The 23,760-nt window shown below is 45.4% G+C and overlaps 1 protein-coding gene across 1 annotated transcript in view; it reads right to left on the reverse strand.

Annotated features, from left to right (window-relative positions):
* Nucleotides 1-23,116, reverse strand: part of SYNPR (synaptoporin) — a 190,819-nt gene extending 167,703 nt beyond the window's left edge. Inside the window, exons 1-2 of the mRNA XM_065408284.1 lie at nt 22,958-23,116; nt 22,800-22,865 (exon numbers count right to left, since the gene is read on the reverse strand). Of these exons, the coding sequence (XP_065264356.1) occupies nt 22,800-22,865; nt 22,958-22,975 (84 nt within the window). The 5' untranslated portion in view covers nt 22,976-23,116. The remainder of the gene's footprint in view (nt 1-22,799; nt 22,866-22,957) is intronic.
* Nucleotides 23,117-23,760: the final 644 nt, after the last annotated feature.

Here is a 23,760-nt window from a genome sequence, read left to right on the forward strand (position 1 = left end):
AAATCCTGTTCAACAGCTGTGGGTTGTGGGGGCAGAAAACCTGTGTCCCTGCCCCTCCCTTCTCCATCCGCAAAGAGCCGGAATACCTGGGTATCTGTACGAGGAGTGAATTTCACCCTAAACGCATTTGACTTTTATCTTAATTCTAACATACAGCAGCTCTGACTATGGCGTGCAGCTTTGTAACAAAAGCTTCAGACTTCCAAGGCTGCCATCTCTCACAATTCTATCATGAGTCACACAATGGCTGGCGTGTTTCTTAACGCCCCAGCTCCTAGAGGCATATTATTAGGTGAGAATTCCAGCTCTCTTTTACATGCATGCTCTTCCAGCCCTCCTGGCTGAGAAGGAATGCTTGGAAACAGAACCCAAACACATTCTGAAGAGTCAAACCCGAAGGCAAATAAAGAGAATATAAAATGGATTTTTTGTTTTTAATCTCAAGATTTTAAAGCCAATCTCATGGTTTTTAACAATTGGGGTTGGTCACACTGGACTTCCCCTCCATCTTTGTGCCCTTGTGTAAAGCTGGTGACAATTGGGCTGTGGGAGACAGGAGACAGCACACAGGAGACAAATTAACCAGCGGAACAATTTACCAAGGGCCCTGGTGGATTCTCCATCACTGACAATTTTTAAATCAAGATTGGATGTTTTTCTAAAATATCTGCCTTAGGAATTATGTTAGGGAAGTTCTATGATCTATGTTCTACCTGATCACAATGGTGTCTTCTGGCCTGTAATCTATGAATATTGTGTGGGCAGCTGCAGGATAGGAGGATTCTCCCGATTCCACTGTCTTGTTTTTAGTAGCTCCACTGAGTGTAGCATGGTTTAAAAAAAAAAAAAAAAAATCAACAAATAGCCCATGCAGTTCCCCCAGTGCGGAGTATGCTTGTCCTAGAACAGGCACTAGCAGACTGCAGACAGGGGGCTCATTTACATAACATCTCCTCTCCATAGGAAGCTCTGTGACTCTCTCTGAAGCAGCAGGATTCTCGTTATGTGGCAAGCTGAGCTTTCCCCGCATACGTTGGCCCGCCCTGAAGCCAGCATCTATTGTCTTTCATGGCGAGACCAATTTGGAAACACAGATTCTGTGCTGGATCAGGTGCTCTTATTGTAGAGCGAACTGCCGTGAATGAGAGCCTAACACTGGAGCAGTGGGAACGTAGAAAACCCAGTGAACTGAGGTAGCAGGCCAAGTAGTGCATAACACAAGCGATTCCCTTCTATTGACTTTGAATTATGCTGGATCCATAATGCTCTGAAAAACACCTGCTCTGACCATGTAAAGGTTGGGCACATATTACAGTCGAAGATCTAAAGCATCTGAATGCAATTCAGGAGCCTCATTCTCCCCTATAGGCAGGTGTCCCTACCCAGACTACATCTCCCATGATGCACCATGGCCAGGGATTCCCATGATATACCACCTCCCCTCTCCAAGAAAGGAAACCATGTTGCATCATGGGAGATGTAGTCCAACCAGGCAGCCCACAGAGAATGGGAGTATGACACACTCAAACTATGAGTCCCACCGCAGCCGCATTCCCAAAGTAAAATATTTCAGTTTTGGCTGAAATATTCTGTTCCAGTGGAAATATTTTGGTACGCCAAAAAAACCTGAAGTTTTCCATGGAAAATCTAGACAAAAAATTAATTATTTTTCAGTTTGTTTAAAATTTTCCCGGTGGGGGATGGGAGAGAGAAAACATTTACCAACATCCCTTTTTAATCCAGCTGGAGCCTTCATGCAACGGTGTCTGTTCCCCTAAGAGCTAGTTACAGGCTAAATCACCCCCACCTTACCCTACCCCACTCCTAAGAACTTTCTTTCAGTTTCCACATTCTCCACTCCCCTGCCTCTCTCAAACCCCAGCCACCTGCATGGAAACTGGGAAGCCCATTATAATACAGTTCTTTGCTATTAAAGTTTAACACATTACTGGATGGCTTATTTCTCTTCCTTTATTTGCAAAGCCTGCTCATCAATGGAGCTGAGGATGCAGGGTACCAACTTGTCACTTGGTGAATTTAGCCCTTTTTTGCCCATGTACACATCATCTCCAAAGAGATTAAGGTTTTTACTAATTGGCTCACAATTTGAAGTAGCCAGATTAATTTTTCTGTGCAAACAAATTCCAGCCTGTGGAATACCCTCAAACTGTCCACTGAGAGTATTCAATAGACAAGCTGGTCATCAAAGTCACATGATGTTGTTTCTGTTCCCCCGTTGGATGACCTAAATTTATAGGAAATGAATTTTGTTTCACAAATAAACCAATCTCGGCTCTGGGCCTGAAATCTTTTCACAAATAATAGTATAAACAGAACGTTTTCTTTCAGCAACACTCACAAAAAGAGGAGCAAATGTGGTCAAAGCAAATTTCTACTAAGGCCTTGTCTACAGGTTTGTCAACAAGTCAGCTTTCATCGACAAAACAGTGGAGGTGTACACATTGAAACACGGAGCCATGAACTTGACAAGAAAGCCGGCTCCCAGCTCCCCAGCCGGGCTGCTGCCGGGTCTCCGCTCCAATCTGGGCTGCCACCCAGGTTCCCGGCTTGGGCTGGTGCCCACACTCCCTGCTCCCCGCTGGGAGCCATACTGCCCCCTGGGGTCCTGGCTCTCCACTCCTGGCTGGGAGCACGGCAGCTGACCAGACTCTGGGCACGGATCTCTCTGCGGGAAACAAGACGCCCTGGGCGGCTTCCCTCCCTCCCCCTCCAACCTCCAGCTGGGAGCAGGAACGCGAGAAGCCGAGGTGGGGGGCAGCTGGGCTCCTGGTGGGGAACTGCATTGAACTGAGGGGACTCTCAGTCCCCCACACTGCCCCTCTTCACTCGGTGGAAGCGCTCCTGATGAGGACGCACACCACCGACAGGAGAGTAGTGTGGACATCAGCCACTGCAGTAATTAATGTGGCGGCTGTAAGTCGACCTAACATAGGTCGATATAAGACCATAGTGTAGACGTAGCTTTAGAAGTCTCCAAAACATTCATGAATAGTTTCTCTGTATGCACCCATCTCTAGTCATCAGTTTGAAAGGTCATTTTGTGCTACATTCAACGCTTGGAAAAGTGTATCTTCTGCACCTTAAGAACCATTCACACTCAAATGCATCCCTGCTTCTTTATGCAAGATTAGCATAAAATACTGTTCTAACACACTAAGTGACACTGCATTTATCAGCTCGCTGAGATCAAAGAGACACAGCAGCAAAGAATTTAATTAAAAATGTTAAAATTAAGCAGGAAGGCGCCTATTGTTTAATCTGTTGGCAGGCATCTTATTTGAAATGGGGATCGAAATTCGACTCATATGCTCTTGCCCTCCTTGTAGATGATAATCATGAGAGTTTTGCTGGATTTATCAGAAGCTGGATTTAAAAAACACACATTTGCCTTTGATTTTGGAGGGATATATTCAAATTACAGGCCCCATTTAATGAGTGTAGAAACTGCCCAATTTTCAAACACTTTTCATTCATTAATAAACATTTATATGGTAGCAGCAGCCAAAGCCTCCAAGGAAGATCAAGGCCCCATTGTGCAAGGTGCTGTACAAACACAGAGGCAGTCCCTGCTGCAGAGCGTTTGCAGTCTCAAACATGGGGCTGTGACCCACTGAATCTAACTCTCCCCCACAATCTCAGATGTAGTTCCCTCAGGATTGCCCCCGCCCCCATCTGTCCTTGATATGAACATCCTCCCCTGGTGGTTCGGTACAGTCCAAACTTCTAACCACATACCACTCTTGCTCTGGGGTGGAGTGTGGTGGTTGAATACCTGTTCAGATTCAACACTAGTTCACTGCCAGAGTAAACAAGTGATTTTTTTTTCTTTTAATCTCTACCTAAACACCCAGCTAAATGCAGGAAATGTTATCCCTCAAGGCAGGACTGAGCCTGGGTTATTTCTCCCCTTTTGCCCAACTCAGAAGATGTGTCCTCAGCTGAATAATTCCTCATCACCTAGGGCCCCATCCTACAAGAATCAAAGGACTCACTGGTTTTGGGGTGAGCCCCATTGTGGGCACCCACTCAGCACTCAAAGAAGTGCTCGGAGCCATCCACGAACAAGCCCCCAGTACAGACTGGGGGCGTGTGTGCGGTCAAGGTTCCCTTCACAAGTTGCTCTTGCTTACAGTGTGTGTGTGGGGGAGGGGGGGACCGGAGTGTCAAGGTTCCCTTCACAAGTTGCTCTTGCTTGCACCCCGGGCGTGTTATGCCAGCTGTTGGTGAAGGAAGCAATGCCCTGCGGAAGCATTTCTTCACTTAGAAGTTTGAATAACCGTGATAAAATCACTTTCACACATTACAGCCCTGGCCCGGCACAGCCATTACTGTCACATCAGAGCCTTATCCAGAATTTTGTCTGTGTTCGAGAGACCACCCTAAGTCCAGTGCAGAGTTTCATTAAAGTGAACACTAAGACAAAGGCAAAAGAACAAACAGCACGAATCAACTGTAGCCATTGTGCTGCTGGTGAAGAGGAGAATAAACGTTGGTGGAGAGTCATGGATTTATGGCAGACGCAAACTACATCTAATGGCTACAACTGGCTGAAGATGAACTACAAAGCAAAAAAAAAAAAGTGCGTTTGTGCTCTTTTTGTGTTTATTTATGATGTAGGGTCCACTAGACACTTCCCCACTCTGCCACTGACCTACTGTCTGATCTTGGGCTAGTCAATTGTGTCTCTATCATTCAGTTTCCCCAACTGTATAATAATGGGGACAATAGAGAGATAAGGTGGGGGAGGTAATATCTTTTACTGGACCAACTTCTGTTGATGAGACAAGTTTTCGAGCTTACAAACAGCTCTTCTTCAGACAAGCTCGAAAGCTTGTGTCTCTCACCAACAGAAGTTGATCTAGTAAAAGATAAAACCTCACCCACCTTTGTCTCTCTATTATTCTGGGACCAATACGGCTACCGCAGCACTGCAGACAATAATGGGGATAATGATACCTTCTGCCCTTTGTGAAGCGTTTTAAAAACCTACGGATGAATAAAGCACTGTATAAAAGCACTTGTAACCAACAAGTCAAAGTGAGTCACATACCCCTTCAGTGCCCAACGCACAGATGTGCGTGTTATAACCCCCACATACAGAGCCTGCTTCTTAAACTCTAGCTGTAGAGGCTGATGCGTGTTGCTGCAGAGGGCCCTGGGTCAATCCCTGGGCACGGATAACAAGGAGTCTGTCACACACAAACCTCAACTTTTTTTGTCCAAACTGACAAAAAGAACAGGAGTACTTGTGGCACCTTAGAGACTAACAAATTTATTTGAGCATAAGCTTTCGTGTAGCCCACGAAAGCTTATGCTCAAATAAATTTGTTAGTCTCTAAAGTGCCACAAGTACTCCTGTTCTTTTTGCGGATACAGACTAACACAGCTGCTACTCTGAACCCAAACTGACAGGGGAGGTTGAACCCAGCACCTTCAGAACCAGAAGTATGAGCCCCTACCACTTGAGCTAAAGAACAAACTCCCTGCAGTAGAAGCACTAGCAGATTCATAGACCTCTGATGTGAACTAGCCAATAGAGGGGACAGAAAGAACCCCACATTCTTTTAGTGCAACACCACAATATGACACCACAGACTGAAGCCTGAGCCCCAACTTCCCCAGTCCACCTCTGAGAACGGAGAAGTTGTTTAGTCAGACTGTTTGGAGCCCATTGTTTTGAATGTGTATTTTAATTAGAAACCTCGTCACCTCCAATTCCCAAACAGTTGGGAGGAAAACTCTCTCTGAAAGATTCAGAATCCCCCAGGCTCATTTTGGGGCAGAGAGAGCAGTGGCTCCTCCAGTTTCAATCCAGATAGATCAAACCACCCCACTCCATTTCTTTTCTTCTCTAGTGAAAACAAGGAAGTCGGGACTTAATATTGCAGATAGTTCTAAGGTTAAAAAAAAGGGGGAATAAACTTTGGGGAAAAACTTTTGAGTCCAACTTTATGCACTGTAAAGGAGCAGAAAAGAGCATACTAAAAATGTTCATTTGCTGTTCACCTTTCTGCCAAGGAGTTGTAAACCTGTCTCATGCAGGGGGGTAAAAAAAGCACAATATTTAGTGCCTGCCGCTAGAACAACTGCTACTTCTTACCATCCGACTTTTATTCCACGCTCCACATGCAGTTCCGCTACCACTGACAAATGTCAGACCAGGAGGGGCTGTGCTTGGAGTCCAGCGTTCCTGGAAACACTAAGTTTGTTGGCCGTATAGGAACATCAAGCACAAGCCGTTTCCTGGAGTATTACAACTTGGACTCTGAGCCCAGTAGCATCATTAGCGGGGCAATAATAGGTGCCATCTGTCAGCCATGAGCCACCTACAATCACAAGAAAATACCTGCGATGAAGATTGCCTTATTGGTTTTTCAGGAGGCATAACACAAGCTAATTAACTAGTGGATTGGCAAGGAAGCTTAATACACTTCTATGCTATTTATTTTGAGTTGCAGCGAGCTACATTCTATGGGCCTTGATTCTGTCAAGATGCAGACTCCTCAAAGCCCACCTCAAGCCAGGAATGCAGTGGCACAGGTTACTCACCCCTTCTATCCTCCCGGGCATTACGAGAGTGCACAACAAAAAGAGATACCTGTATAGATGTCAATAGTTAGGCAATAGATGAGGTGCCAGCAAAAGGCACTCCAGAACACCCAGTGAGCAGCTTTTTACATATAGTTGTTAATACCTGGCACAAAGCTGACTGAGCCCAGAAAGGAAAAGACAAGGTGAAGGCGTCTGGCAAAGCTTCTGATCCAGCACGTTTCCCAACTAGCTTTCCATAGTGCAAGGCAATTCCTGCTGCATCCCAGCTCAGAGATGCTGCTCCCATGAACTCTCCTACATCCGGGCTGTGACTCAGGAACTACATGCTTGATTAACTCCTTATGGCAATAAAAAGAGATGATGGAAACAATCACTATGTAACAAATACATACAGCCAAATACTGGGTCCCATTCAGATATCCAATTGCTGCACAGCCGGATAAGATCTGAGCTGCATTTTATCATTTCAAACCACAGAAATGGTGGATTTGCATCAGCCAAGGAATTTCACATTAAGGCAAAGCATTAACATTAGCAGAAAAGGAGGCTAAAACGCAGGGCCGGCTCCAGGCACCAGCCTGGCAAGCAGGTGCTTGGGGCGGCACGTCCAGCTGTTCGGCGGTAATTCGGCGGATGGTCCCTCACTCCTGTTCGGAGCGAAGGACCTCCCGCCAAATTGCCGCCGCAGATCGCGATCGCGGCTTTTTTTGTTTGTTTGTTTGGCTGCTTGGGGCGGCCAAAACCCTGGAGCCAGCCCTGCTAAAACGCCAGTACAATATAACCAATATTTTTTTTTAAAAATCAAAACTCCACTGAAGTGCCACTGTAGATCTTCCTCCCGGGTATAAAAGATCTCAAGGATTTTAGACAGGATTCCTCTCTTTGTGGAATTTTGGGGAAATTTTCTCCCTCAATACTTAGCTTTCATGTATTTCTAAATGAATATTCTGCTTGAATGTCTGCAGCACTTTCTGGTATTTCTCATGGAATAAAGATCAAGTTGACAGGCCAGCAGTTTCGCCAGGCAATCATATCTGATTTATTTCGAACACTGGTTCTGGATGTGTACACGTCCTGTCTTCTGAAACTGTGCGTGAACCTAGTGAGAGCTTTGTGTTCCACAGATTTCTGCTCCCACATCTTGGTCTAATGCTCCAGGTTAAACACCATGTCATTCTAGAGATATGGGGCCTGATTCCCCTTTCACATACACCGGACATTACACCACTGACTTACATCTGTATACCATAAGCCCCTTGCTATACTTCCATTTGTTTAATATGCACAGCACGGACTCTGAGCAATGTAAGCATGCAACTATTTAACTCTGTCTTGGAAATCTATGTGCATTAGTGTGCATGAACCTCCAAGCGCATGCTCAAACTGGGCTTTGCACAGGCATCTGTAACCCAGGTGCCTAATAGGGAGATATCTCTTAAGAGACCCATTGTGAGGAGTGAGTTGTGTCTAGGTCATTGGGTTTTTTTGTTTGTTTTTTTTACTGTTGCTAGGCAGATTAAGCACTCCACATCCAGAAGCTTCTGGATTTGGGTGTGGTAGTTTTGGGTTTGCTCCAATAGGTTCCCTGTTGCTGGGGTCAGACTCCATGAGGGCAAGCGGTCAGGGCAGCTGCTTTGCAGGGGGCCATGTGCCCTGTGTGAATTGGGAGAAGCTGAGTCCAGGAGCAGGAAGCCGGCAGATGTCCCTAACTCTGAAGCATTTTGCAGCAGGGTTTTCTTTAAATCTATACACTTCACTGAGTGGTTGGTTAATCAGTTCGCTGACTGGCTAGCAGTGATTTCAGCAGAGGAAGAGTCTGCCTGGATTCCAGCTGAAGATTCCTACAAGCAAGTGGAGGGAAGATGTTGTTTTAGACTCAGCAGACTGTACAGATTTGGTGATCAAAGATGCTAACTGAGACTTAGATGAACTAAACTGAAGCTTTGGGGAACTCTCAGTTTCTTCTCACTGTGTTTCTGTGGGGACTGAACTGTTCAGATTTTAATTTGTTTTCTTTATGTTTATGTATAACTGTGAAGATAATATCAAAGGGGTAGCTGTGTTAGTCTGGATCTGTAAAAGCAGCAAAGAGTCCTGTGGCACCTTATAGACTAACAGACGTATAGGAGCATGAGCTTTCGTGGGTGAATACCCACTTCTTCGGATGCACCCACGAAAGCTCATGCTCCTATACGTCTGTTAGTCTATAAGGTGCCACCACTCTTTGCTGCTTGTGAAGATAATGTGTGTGGATTATAAAATAGCCATGTCATGCTATGAAAATGAGATTATCTGTTTCTTTATCATAAGATTTTATAAAGTTATTTAATTGAATTCATTTCTTTAGTTCCTTTTGGGACTTGAATGTGGGGAGGTTGACCCTGTGCAATCCTTGCTGAAAATCCTTAGAGACTGAACTCTGGGTCTCCAGCTACTTTTCTATGGGAGTTGGGGTTTGGGGGCAATGAAGTGAACTCTAGCTCACCCAAAGATTACACACCCAGCTAGGATTAGGAAAGTTATACATGCACACAAATCAGACACTCAGTTGTATATGCACAGATACCCATGGTCTGCTAATGAAGAACAGCTTATAGTTCTTTATTTACACTGTGTGGTACTTCTCTGGAAAAACGTCCTTAGTTGAAAGTATCCTATTGCCAAACTTACTACAATACAATATTTTGCATCACAATTAGAGCCACTGAAAAATCCATAATTATGCGCATTATAAGCACCTGCTTAAAGAGGGTGAGGGGGGGAAGGTGCCGGTCATTCTGATTAAGAAAATAAAATCTTTTGAATGTGAAAAAGCTTCTGCTAATGAAATGGTGCCCACAATGGCCATAAGAGTAAATAATGCAGATTAAATGAAGCAACAACTTACAGTTTGCCTATGTTCAGTACTCTTGTTTCTGCCAAATAAAAACATGCCGTCACCTTAGCAACTATGTCACATTTGTGGTACATATGCCATTCTTAACAAGACACCTTAAAAGCAGCACATCCACACAGCATATTGTGGGACCTTTTGTACTTTTTACAGTAATTTTAGACGCTATCGGAAGATTAAAATAAACGAGTTATATGCACCCTTGTTTAGAAGTTATGTGACTGACCAAATAGAAAGGTGACTGCGCACTATCTTATGTATTGTTTTACAGTCCTGTTACGACATTTAACTGCCTCTGATGCAAAAGGGGAAAGACTGAATTTGCATGTGTGTGGAACTGAATGTTACGATTCCCACAGTACTGTACCTGGGACAGTATCACATGCTTTCTGTACTACCACGTGATTGCTTCAGCAAAAAGTGACTAGAGGGTTCCTTTCTCTCTGACAGATGTACATACAGAGGCTGGGGGGATTGATGCCCTCTCTTTGGATTGCGAGGCGACTCGCTGCACAAAACATGTTAACGTAACCAGAGTTACTAGGGCCTTCAAGTCGGGTTTCAAATCATAACAGTAGCAGCTTGCTCTTACTTCCCAGCCGTCCCCAGCCCTTTGTGCAGGATCTGCACCCACAGATGTCAATTTGCAAGGAAAGAAATGGCTGAAGCATCTCCCTGATACAAATTGGCAAGAATACTTCTGATACATATTACTGTAGTGTGTCTAATGACACAGTTCTCTGTCCCCATGCCTCTTCATTGAAAGTCAAATCATTTTTGCTCTTCCCTTCACAGACTCTTGACTTGCATATATAATAAACATTTAGCATTAATCAGCCTCTCTCCCCAGCCCCTATTTTGAATGCTTAGAACGTTCACACACACGGTGATAATACCAGCTTTTCTTCCATCAAAAAGGAGCCTCACCAAAAACAGATCTCACCAGTTTCAATGACAAACTCCTACTGAAGCAAACAGGGACCACATAACTCCAAAGAGTTTCCTATTTTGTGCAGCCGTGTTTCTTGGCTCTGTGGTTATGGCACTTACTGAGATGTGGGAGACTCAGATGAGTGTTCTAACCCTCTTCCCCTCTCCCCCAAATAGACTTCATCCTGGACCTGAGAAACCTTCCTAATGGAAGATTCATCAAACCTGATAGGCCCCCTCAAAAAATTCACAACCAGCTCTCTATATAAAGTTATTAGGAGTCACAAGGGGCATTATTATAGATGGTCTGGCTAGTTCTGTCATTCAAGGCAGGGAGTTAGCTATTCAAAGAAATGCTTATTATCAGCTGCGATGCATATCTTTTTAGATGCAGAGCATATCACCAGTAAAGGATGATCTTCCCTAGTCTTTATTCGATTGAATATTTCCTTAGGTATGGTTGCTGCCTACAGGTTATAGCCACAAAAGCAAAGAGGAATGTAGCTAACTCTAGCAGACTGTTTGTCTCGGTCCTCCCATTATACGTTTTTCTGTTGACTCTCTGATGAACACTGTCAAAAACAGTTCCAAATACTTTGTATCTCAAGACAGAGAGAAGTACAGTAAACAACTATGTTCTCCACTGGTGAAAGCACTTTGAGTTCCCATCTCAAGACAGATGAAATAATATAGCAAATACTGAAGGGAAAAGGCATTTGTACCCAGACATCTTTAATTTTAAAGTTACTGAAGGAATTAAATCAATACTGATCCCACTGTCTCTTGTCAACCATACTTTTTTAATTAATTAAACACTAAACACAAGACAACCATTCAGACCAGAAATCACATGCCTCCAATTTATGTTCAAGTCATCATCAAAAAACAAAAACAAAAAAACCCTTTGAAATCCATAAAACCTAGTTTGTCCAGGCTCACTTTGTAACACTAACTTTCAGATGAGAAAAAAATAGCACAGCTCTTACTGGCAAGGTCTGAGTAAAGTCCAACTTCTTCCTTCAAGTTGATACACAGAGTTAGACTATGTCAACATGTGCAGTACAGCCAGCCCCATACAGTCAAACATCATGAGATTATCATAGAAAAGAGATTATATCACTAATGAATTTGAAGTTCATTTATTTGTCTTCTGGTGTTTGAGCCTTGAGAGTTCACGTCTTCAAGTTTTTCTCTGCCACCATGAAGGCAAGAAATTTACTACACCGCTACCTCGATATAACGCCACCCGATATAACACGAATTTGGATATAACACGGTAAAGCAGTGCTCCGGGGGGGCGGGGCTGCGCACTCTGGTGGATCAAAGCAAGTTCAATATAACACGGTTGCACCTATAATGCGGTAAGATTTTTTGGCTCCCAAGGACAGCGTTATATTGAGATAGAGGTGTATTTTTTAAAGTGAAAGCTGAGAGTCTCATGTAATCACATGACTCCTGGAGCTGAGGCTTTAAGAAAAGCACTAAATATCCAGAGAGTTGGCAACCCTGCATGTGTTCTTATTGCTTTTACCTCCTTTACCCCAATCCTATCTATGGACTGTAACAGCAACTTGTTCCACCTTGTCTTAAATGAGATTATGAGCTCTTCGTGGTATAGATTGTCTTTTTATGTACTTTGACACCACCTAGCATAATAGGGACCTGATTCTAAATGGAGAATCCAGCTACTAGCCCCTCTCAAATAATAAAAATAATACATGTGGTAGAGTTTCTACCCGCAGGCCCCTGGGATCCTGATTTGAGCTTCGGGTGAAGCTGTACACAAGAGTCACAGTGCCAATTATCAGGACTAAGTCTGTCCTTAGAGCCTCGTGCCGCAAGAGGCTGAGTGTGTGGTTCAAGACATTCAGTGTGCTTAAAACCTATTGAAGTTAATGGGATTTGAGGTTTCTCTCACCTTTAAATTGGGGGGAGGGATAGCTCAGTGGTTTGAGCATTGGCCCACTAAACCCAGGGTTGTGAGTTCAATCCTTGAGGGGGCCACTTGGGGATCTAGGACAAAATCAGTACTTGGTCCTGCTAGTGAAGGCAGGGGGCTGGACTTGATGACCTTTCAAGGTCCCTTCCAGTTCTAGGAGATAGGATATCTCCATAAATTAATATATAAAGCTTCTGTAAAATAACTAATGATTTTAGGGTGCTTCCATAGCAAAGGGTGACAGTGCTGTCTAAATAGCAACAGCAGGTGGCTACTAGAACAATCGGGCTCAGTTCACAGCTCTACCAGTGACTCACCGTGTGACCTTTGTCAAGTCATTTAAGCACGCTATGAGAGAACCCTTAATACATTTTTTAATGTTTTACAGTCAACATGACATTATGCCATGCTGCCTATAAGAAATCAACCAGTTAATGATGCTTAGAGGTCAGAGCAACTCATGTGACACTTACATAATTCTATTAAAATACTGTACATGGTTTCATATTCACTTTTAAAACTGCATATTGTAACACTGGCAAACCAGGTGCCAGCTTATGCCATGGTCCCCATGCCTCACCTGGATACTGACAAACACATAGCTGGAATGCGTCTGGCTCACCCGGGTATAAGTATTGTTAAAACAGGTATTAGAATTATAAAAATGTGCTCATTGTTTAGACTTGATTGAATGCTTTGTAAGTTGCCGCCCGCATTAATCTCACTTATGACATCTGTATCCCATGTTACAAGGTAATAGCTGAGCATTTGCATTGTAAGCCTCCATAACTGTGTAAATCACCAGACCGGAAAGGGGCATGAATTAGTGTGAAATGCTGGCTTCCAACAAAAGGCATTAGGTCCTGCCCAACACAGAAGACCCATTGACACCAGATGAACTATTGCTGAACATCAGAGGGCAAAAGCCATTGTTGATTGCTCTTCCCCCCTGGGTGCCCCCGGCCCCAGGAAGAGGAGAGGTGCAAGTGAATTCTTCCCATCACCTAAGTTTGCAATGTGAGACTGAAGGGGGGAAGGAATAAAAAGCCCTAACAAGGAGGAACTGTATCTCTATGCTGCATGGACTCTCAAGGGCAAGATTTTCTAGGCATAAGCAAGAGATCCTCAGTGTTAAGCCTGGGGTAGCCCTAGGACATAGAGTTTGCTTATTATACAAGCTTCTATTACCTTTTGAAACTTAAGACTGTAACTCATTTCTGTGTGCATGTTTACCTGCTTTAACCTTTAAAAAACTCTTACTTCCTTTTCCTGGTTAATAGATCTTTAGATAGATGATGATAGGATTGGCTACAAGCATCATCTTCGGTGTGAGGTCTAAGGTGCAATTGACCTGGGTAAGTGACTGGTCCTTTGGGACTCGGAGCACCCTGAATAGTATTGTGACTTTTGGTGAAAGGGACCAGCTCTCAGAGAGACAAGCTTACCTGGGTAACAAAATAGACCGGAGTACCCCAGGGGACTGTCTGTGACTCCACATTAAGGCTGTTATAGTGTGTGAGGGATTTACACTTGATAATTGGTTGGTGAAATCTAAGTGTAGAACTCACCACCAGTTTAGTGTTTATGCCCTGCTTCTTAACGGTCTACCCTGAGGTTGGTACTCACGCTTTTGAGCCACTAAAGGACAGCTTGACACATGTTTTATTCCATCCCTCTCCCTGACCCTGCCTGTGTCAGATCTGTGGGGCAGGGGCCACAGCTTCACAACCTTTAGTCAGGGCCTAATTCATAATGGAGTATCTGGCTGCTAGCGTAGCGTAAGCATCACCAGGCAGACAACAAGGCTACGTTAAAACCTCTGCTCTAAATGCATGAGCGTCAAATATCCCTCTTCTGGCCTTCACTAGGGACGGATTTAGGGGCAGACGACTGCCTGGGTGCCAGACTTGGGGGGTGCTGGGCTCTGACTGCAATTTTTGTTGTTAGCGACAAAAGGGAAAATAGAATGTTGGAAGTAACAGGTTTCCGGTATTCCGTATGCAGATTCGTTTGTCACCAACCTCCTAGAATGTTCTGGACCTTTGTAGAAATCTTGTGAAACCTTCCAGACTTTGAGAACTACATTTTCCTTGAGCCTCCTAGAATGTTGTCAGCCACGCCCTCCCGGGTATATAAGGCAAAGGGCATCACCAGTCAGTCAGTGAGATATAAGAACGAAGTGACGTGAAAGCCCAGCTGAGATATTATGAACCTTGTTTTATTGTGTAATTGTGAAAGTGTACTTGTGTTTTAAGACTTGAAGAGTGTGAGTAGCTGCTAATAAAGGACATATTTAATGAGACGCCAGAGATATCTATCAAACCCCTATCTATGCAACACTATAAAAGAAATACCATTACTTCTTGGCATGAATAAATACAGATTAACAGATCCTAGCATGCAAATGTATGGTCTTATATGACATGGATAAATCATGCATTTAAATCATGCAAAGTCGTGAAATGGGCTACAAATGCAATAAAAAAATAAGGTATTCAGAAGTTTAACATATGGAGCAGTGGGTGCTGACGATGCTCCTTGCTTGGGACGCCATTAGATCTAGGGCCGGCCCTGCCCCCAACCTTGCACTTGGATCAACCCTGGCAAATCCCTGCATCCATGTGTAGCCCTGCTGACCTCAACAATGCTGTGCTGCGGTCCGTCTGACACAGTTCCCATTACAGGCCCTCCATTTGTAAGTTCCCCTTTTGCCCAGATCAGGTGGTTGGATATCTGCCTTATTGGAGGGCAGAAATCAAACTCGCACAGGGAAATGTAAAGGATGGCTTGAGGCTGCTTTAAAAATGATGGGTCTGTAATACAGTCTGTAGAATAACTTGCTATCCAGAAATGTCTTAATTAAAGCAGATGCTAACCTTCACCGTCATGACCCAAAGTATCCAGGGTGACATGTTTTTCTAGGCCCATCTCTCCTGATGGTTTTTCAGGACACACTTGGTAGCATTCAGCTCCGATGTCCTTTCATAGATCAAGCAAAACAATCTGACTAAGGCACTCTATGGGTCAGCTGACTAACAGCATTGAGCAGGGCTTAAATTCTCAGAGTATTTCCCGGGGACCCCCGCAACCCCCCTGCCCCCAGCATGCTATAAAAACTCCACAGGGGTTGAAAATATTTACCGGCACTCCGTTCTGGACAGCTCCAGCTGAATTTACGCTCTGTCACTGAGGCAAAAGCAAGGCTGTTGCTACCAGTCCGTCAAGAGCTTTGACTTTGTATCATAGATCTATGTTTGCAAGGCATAGTCAAAAGACTACAAAGTCAAGGCAAATGTGACTCGTGACAGACTGCTAGAAGCGGCTTTGCCCCGGCTCTGCATGCTGACCAGTCAGCTGACCTATGGAGTGCTGATGATGACTTGGGAATTGGAATGCACAATTCCCACGAGAAGTTGGGCAGATTGGATGCCCAATTGCCCTTTGCAGCTTTGGAAATCTCAGCCACATATAATAAAGATGCTCATATATAACGATTATCTGAACTCATAAATCCTGTACTTTATTTTAAAGATCTCAGGTTCACTAAGCATTTTAATGTCCAAATGCCTATTGCCTCGTCCAAAACACCTAGTGATCATTTTTCAGAACATTACAGTGCAGGCAGATTAAAGTCACAAATACATACCCATTCTGATTTACACTGCAGGCTTTTCTGTCACTAATTAACAGGCTGTAAAAATACCGATTCATTCACCATCGATGGAACCCCATCAGTGACAATGTTGGGAGGTGGGCTTACATGCTGAGCACTTTTGAAAATCTGGCCTTATGATTTATGTAAATGATGTAATCACTCCCTGGTAAAAACAGCACCTGCTTACACTAGGAGAGTATCTACACTAGGCTGTTTTGGTTTTTTTTTGCCCCAAATGGCCCCACTGTTGCCACCACATGAGTGTAGAAAGGGCTCCAGGTAGCCAGGTGCTGTCTATATCCTGTTCAGATCAGGAAGGTACTTAGCACCTTCTCTACACTAGGGCTCTTAGGGTACGTCTACACTACCCGCCGGATCGGCGGGTAGCGATCGATCGATCAGGGATCGATTTATTGCGTGTACTGTAGACACAATAAATCGATCCCCGATCGCTCTCCCATCAACTGCTGAACTCCAGCTCGGCGAGAGGTGGAAGCAAAGTCGACGGGGGAGCCACGGCCATCGATCCAGCACCACGAGAACGCGAAGTAAGTAATTTTAATTCTATCTAAGATATGTCGACTTCAGCTACGCTATTCTCGTAGCTGAAGTTGCGTATCTTAGGGCAGGTCTTCACTACAGGGGGGGGGGGGGTCGATTTAAGATACGCAAATTCAGCTACGCGAATAGCGTAGCTGAATTCGACGTATCGCAGACGACTTACCCCGCTGTAAGGACGGCGGCAAAATCGACCTCCGCGGCTTCCCGTCGACGGCGCTTACTCCCACCTCCGCTGGTGGAGTAAGAGCGTCGATTCGGGGATCGATTGTCGCGTCCCGACGAGACGCGATAATTCGATCCCCGAGAGGTCGATTTCTACCCGCCGATTCAGGCGGGTAGTGTAGACCTAGCCTTAGATTGATCCTCCCCCCCAGTATAGACCAGGCCTTACTGGGGAAGCTGAACTGGGGGGAAAACTCAGATATAAGCCTAGTGTAGACAAGGCCAACATGACACTTGATCCTCCAGACTTGAGTTTACTACATAGGCTTTAAAAACAACAAAAACAATATAAATGTGATGACCAAGGCAACCATAGCACCCTGGGCTCCTAAACCTGCAGCAATTTCACTGTTTGGGTGTAGATATTAAAAATGATAGTTCTATCTATCACAAAAAAGTATGAATCGAAGTATGAAAATGTCAAGAAGTTACTTCACATTTGAGGGTGAGCTTTTGCATGTGTTGTAGCAAATGGCAGAGAAAAAGCAGAAATCCATCAAGACTTGGCTAACATTAAGAAGCACTTTAAAAAAAACCTTGTATTTACAAATAATTCTGTCTACAATAATGCCATATATTTTTGTGTATATACACATGCCCCATATATAGGGGTGTGAGCATATGTGTGTCTATATCTATCTCTAGAGAGAATTCTGCTTTCCCTTGCCTCCTAACTTGTTTGTTATTGGCAGAAATACAGGTATGATAGCCATTTCTCAGCTGAAATTGCAATGCTCTGTTTGTGACATCCCAACTGGCTGCTGAGGCTTGCAATGAGAGAAATAAGCAGCAGAAACGGATGAATCCTTAAGAAACAAATATCCTCTTTTCATGCAAATGTTTCTAATAACAACAAAGGGAAAAAAGGATAGCAGACAGAACTGCCTTTAGATAAGTCTTTCCAACATGGTGACACTGACTCAAAAAAATGAAATATATAAAATCCAGACAGTGCAACTCTAATTGTCTTACTACACAAAGAATTATAGATCTGTAAATGTTATCTGTTATAATCTTAGTGTTCTGTATTTGCAGTAATATCCACCTCCATTGCTTAATAGTTAAAGACTCTTGCAAACCTCTTTTCTCATCTTTGTTTTATTGGACCTAAATTAATTTAGTCTCTAAATCCCTTGAATCCATAATTTTGCTTGAAATGAGATTACAAAGCAGCACTGATGATTCACATGAGAAACATAAATAAAAATATATTACACACAGACTTGCATGGTTATCCAGAGAAATCAGCCCTTTTTAAAATGCTTCTTTTTACAGCACTATCTCCTTAGATGCTTGGTGGTGATCAAAAGATGATACTGGAAAACAGAGAGAAACCATGCATCAGTACACTTTGGGTAAGTTTCTCCTGCAGCAGTCTGCTAATGCCCTGCTTTTCAAGATCTGTGTCCTCTCCTTAGAAAAGACTGGCATGTAAGCTGAATTTTGCCCAGCTGTGTGGTGTTTTTTTGATGTGAACATAGTTTCACGGTTGTGACTCTAAACCCATTCCACCGATGACCTAGATTTACAAATATTTGTGCTTACTTCTCGAGTGGTGATGGGTCTGTAGGTTTGCTAGCCCTTCCAAAAGCTCTGTTGCAATCAGTATTTATAATAAATATAGTTACTGATTATCATGAGTTAGCCTATGAGCCATTCTCTCTAGGGCAGGTGTCTCAAACAAACGGCTGGAGTTATTTCCTGCAGCCGCCAAGCTCCCCTCCCCCCCAGCGCGCCGCATCCTCACTCCTCTGCTTACCTCCAGGTGCTTCCCGCCGCCAAACAGCTGTTTGGCAGCACTTAGCTCTTTCCAGGAGGGGGGGGAGGAGTGGGGAGCCGCGCACTCAGCGGAGGAGGCGGAGAAGAGGTGGGGCAGGGATTTGGGGAAGGGGTTGGAATAGGGGCAGGGAGGGGTGGAGTTGGGGTGGGGATTTTGGGGAAGGGGTTGGAATGGGGGCAGGGAAGGAGTGGGAAGAGGCGGGACAGGGGCGGGGCCTCATGGAATGCAACCCTTGGGCCAATGTACTGGTCCTCATGTGGCCCTCCTGGTGATTTGAGTTTGAGATCCCTGCTCTAGGGGCTTAACTGACAGGTATGAAAATGTGTGACTGCAAACGGTGAGACTGGACTATGTTCAAAATTTGCTCATCTGAACTTTTGACTGCCATACCTCAGACGGTAAAACAGAGAGGCCTGTTTCTAAACATCAAGTGTGTTTAATTCCCTCTGTCTGCCGTAAGCTCAAGACAAAGTCATCCCAGTAAATAAACATAACACCTGGTGTTTCTACAGAACTGTCGATGCTGAAGGATTGTCAAAGCTTTTTATGAACAGATAGTCTGGATTGACTTCCTATTTCAGTACATTATTCATTTCTTTATCATCTTCGCTGTAATAATCCAATCCCTTCCCCAGGATGCAGACGCTTCTGAGATGAAACATGGCAGCTGCTTAATATCCCACAGTAACACCATACAACCACTCAGAGCAGGAAGTGAAGAACACCATTTCTGCTAAGAAAAATCATATGCACAAATGCAATTTCTGACTCGAGTGGGACATATTTAGGAGGAAAGGGGGGGGGAAAGGGAGTTTGGTACCGTTTTTTGCTTCTTTATGATGTATAAAGAACTTTTCCCCACCTCGGTATTTTTCCTACTACTTTTTCATGTTGTCTCTTCTGGAACACTCCTTGTGACTAGAAAACTAGTGGGATGATGACATCACAAAAGAGGAACAAATGACAAGGGGAGTGATTTGCTAGTCAGCCTGCTTAAAATTCTATTTTCAGAATATTTCTTTAAATAAAAACATACCTACTTGGCTAGTCTGAGCAACATTTTGGGAGAAAAGGAGGTTTGTGGCTAAGATTCCAAGTGCCTGTTCAGTTCAATGGTGAGAAAGCGCAGCTCACGCTTTTGAGACCTCTGATTTAGCAAAACCAGGAAAGAACAGACTTAACATTTCCTAACATTGCTAAGGTTAAAAAAAAAAAAAAACACAACCAGGAAAAAGCTGAGTTTTGTGGTTGCTGAGAAAAAGTTTAGGCCTACTTTATACGTCATAAAGGAGCAAAAAGAAGGCACCAGAAAATTCTTTAAATTTTCTTTTGAAATCTTAAAAAAAAAAAAAACTTTAAAGTTCAATTTATTGCCTTACAATTCCGCTATCAAATCTCCAACACGCAACACTGGATAAGTCTCCTTATAGGTTCTGACTCTAAAGACCGGAAAAACTCATCACTACCAACGTGAGCCGCTTTGATGAATTCCTTTGTGGTCAGCACTTTTTGCATAAAACAAAAATCACTCACACGCCATTTAACACCCAAAATGAAACAGCTGTAAATCCAGCAATTAGCGCTGTAATTTGACTGTTCTGATCAAGTGCACCAAAGGCTGCCTAGCCGCTGTGGAATTTGAGAGCTGCCACAGAATCTGCAGGAGTGCTTGGTTTTTAAAAAAATGAAAGTGCTGAACAAATGAACGTTCAGAAGAGGGGGAGAAAAAAAGAGAAGGCAGATGCACTAGGAGAGCAGGGAGAAAGGACTGCAAGGGGAGATGAAGAGAGGAGGAAAAAGATTAGGGGAGAAAAAAGGCAAACTGGGAAAAGCAGAAAAATGGGTCATCTGAAAGGTTTTTAAAATCTTCCACACTCTTTTAGACATCAGATACTGAACAGCACTTTTAGTTTCACAAACATCTATTTAGAATGAACGGTTATTTCCCAATCCCTCTAACATGGTAGCAAAATAGTTACAGTTTGCCCACTCTCTCAATGCATAAAGCTCCCTTAATCCAATGTACTTCAATAGAGTCAAGAGATGTCTCTCTAGAACACTCATATGCTGGCAAGTATACAGGGTACTAGGCAAAGAGTTCCACACCCTTGTTTTGCATGTCACCCGTGACCACAAGAGCTTGCTGTCATATGTTAGTGCTGGCTGGTTTGCCCTACAGAATGAAGTCCACTCTTTAGTCATAGCACAAAATACAGCACTGAAAGCAGCAGTGCAGGCTTCCACTCACTGCCCAAAGAACCTAATGGACTGAGAGGAACCACCTCGTGAAGCGGGGAGGCCCAGTTTCTAGGCCGAGTTGGTCCTTGCTTGAGATCTTTACCGAGACAGCCAAGAAAGGGGGGCAGGTTTTATGATGTGGAACTTGTCCAAAAGGAACTGGACTAAGAGCCCCAACTCATTGCCCACAGGCCCTAGACAGCCATCTAGGGTGACCAGATGTCCCGTTTTTAAAGGGACAGACCCATTTTTGGGGGACTTTTTCCTATATAGGCACCTATTACCCCCAACCCCATCCCATTTTTTCACAGTTGCTATCTGGTCACCCTAGAGCCATCAGAGGAGGGTCATTTTGGTCAATACCACCAGGGAAGCTATAAGTTTTACAAATAGCTTAGCTACCAAAGTTGCCAGTTCACAACTACAATAAGCTTTTAAAATAGGTCGTAATAGTTGAAAGCACCAAAAGCTTCCCATTGTTTATCCCCTGGCTGGCCTAAATTATCCATATAAAAAACGGGGGCAGGAGTGACATTATAACAGGGACACACAACCGCCCATTACATTTAATATCCATTCGGCAAGAGAAAACACCCTCGCCTTAAAAATTTCACCAGTACCCAGCCCCTGCTAACAAACTGATGCAGGCAGGACTCCCTGACCCTGCCATACAAAATCTGATGTTCAAAGTGCCCCAGAATTCCAGGGACACTAATGCCCAGCATGGCTGTTACAGACACAAACATACAAGAGTAGAGCGCCTCTGGAGAATCATCGCAGAGAATGCCTCCAAGCAGCACAGAGCAATGTGAATACATATTCTCACAACACATTAAAATGCTGGGCTCAGAAACACTCCATCGAATTTTCAATTTGAATATAAAAATGCATGAAACAGCAAAATATACCTCTTCAAACGAGATCAATATGTCCCACTACCTGTTAATCTACACACACATGTATAAACACACAAACATATATGTATCTGACATCATTTACCAGCCACTCAGCGTTAGGAGAATGTGATTAATCCTATATGACATGCTCTGAACTTTCCCTTCAGACAGTCTCTCCTCCTCCTTCAGACCTACTGGCAATGGGTGTCATTTGACCTGCAGATTTCACTCTGAATAACGATCAGAGAAACAGTGGCCGCTAACCCATTATTTGCCTCCTTTGCAGCTCAGCCCAGAGACAAATTTGCTAAATGCATAATAAAGGATTTTTTTTAAATGGAGAATGGAAAAAAACAACACAATTCTCCCTCCCCTCCTATTTGTGCACAAGGATCTGATGGGGGGAAACCAGCCAAAGAGGGGAGCCAACCAAACGGGAGAGTGCTAGAAATCCAAAGAACTTTGCAGCTAGGGTGGCAGAGAGAAGCTAGCTGGGATGGTGGGAGCTACCCCAGCCCAGGCCCTATTTCCTTTCCCCCTTGCTGTCTCTCCCCCATTTCCAGGTCTCCTTTCCATCCTCCCTTGTGCATTGTTACCCGTTTCTTTAGCTCCCTGCGAGCGGGAACATGTGCCCGCAGCCGCCTGTTCTGTGTTTACACTTTTGGGAAGTCTCTGCCTCCACCCTCCCACTCCAGCATGGCTGGGGGAGGCGATCCAGGCTGTGCCCCCCAGAGACAGAAGGGCTTCGGCGCATACACCCGGACCACTGCGCCTTCAACATGGCCAGGAGTCCACCAGGAATTGGAAGACCACAACAGCACTCGAAGCGCCAGGATCACCAAGCCCACTACCAGGGCACGTCTCTCCCTCCCCACGCCCTGGGGAAACAGGGGGACTGCGCCCGCGGCAGGGGCTTCTCCCGCAGGGGACCGTCCCCCGGTGGACCCCAGCACACCCACAGGCACCAGTGCCAGCAAACGCCTCGCCCCCTCCAGACCTCTCGATGCACTTGGGAGCCAGCTGCAGCCCCCAGCCCCATTGCCAGCCCCTCGCCCAGCCAGGGCGCATCCTCCGCCCTGCGCAGCGAGCCCCAGCCCGCTCCTCCAACTTACCCATTCCAGCACCCGCAGGAAAGCCAGCGGCTCCTTCACCGCCCGGAAAGTGCCCGTGGAGGTGAGCTAGGGAGAAAGCAAACACAAGACGGGATCATGGAGCAGACCGAGAGCCAGCCCCGGCCCGGGCCCCTGCCCCAAGCCCCCTCCCCCCGTACCTGGTTTACCGCCTCCATCGCTGCTCCGACGCCTCTGCCCCCGACCCCCAAAGTTTACTGCCCTCCCCGGCTAGCGCGTCAAAGCGCCAGGCGCCGCTGCGCGCAGAGGCCGCTTGGAGACGCGGTGCCTGCGCCGCTGCGCGCCCGGAGAAGCCACCCAGGAGCCGGGACTGGAGCTGGGCGCTGCGCTCCCTCCACACAGACACGCCGGGCTGTGGCACACGCGAGCCGAGAGCGTTGGGCGGAGGCAAGGGAGGGGCTGGCCGGGCGCCTCTGCCCCGCCTTCCCGGGCATGTGCGCGCTGCCCGCGCCCCTGGGCGCACAGCGCTGGAGAGGCCAGGGCGCGCCCCGGGGCCAGCGCGGGGAGCTGCTGGGGAGGCGAGCAGCTAAGTGGGGGCGCTGAAAGGGAGAGGCTGAGGAGGGGACCTAGGAGCTGAGTTGGTGGGTGAGGAGCAGAGAGAAGCAGGGGGACCCAGGAGGTGAAATGGGGGGTCAGGAAGTGAGGAGCAGAGATTGGGGAAGCAAGGGGACCGGGGAGCTGAGATGGGGGGTAAGAAGCAGGGGGACCCAGGAGGTGAAATGGGGGGTCAGGGAGTGAGGAGCAGAGATTGGGGAAGCAGGGGGACCCGGGAGCTGAGATGGGGGGTAAGAAGCAGGGGGACCCAGGAGGTGAAATGGGGGGTCAGGGTGTGAGGAGCAGAGATTGGGGAAGCAGGGGGACCCGGGAGCTGAGATGGGAGGTAAGAAGCTGGGGGACCCAGGAGGTGAAATGGGGGGTCAGGGAGTGAGGAGCAGAGATTGGG

This window comes from Emys orbicularis, chromosome 7 (genome assembly GCF_028017835.1).
Source record: "Emys orbicularis isolate rEmyOrb1 chromosome 7, rEmyOrb1.hap1, whole genome shotgun sequence".
Taxonomy (NCBI): Eukaryota; Metazoa; Chordata; order Testudines; family Emydidae; genus Emys; species Emys orbicularis.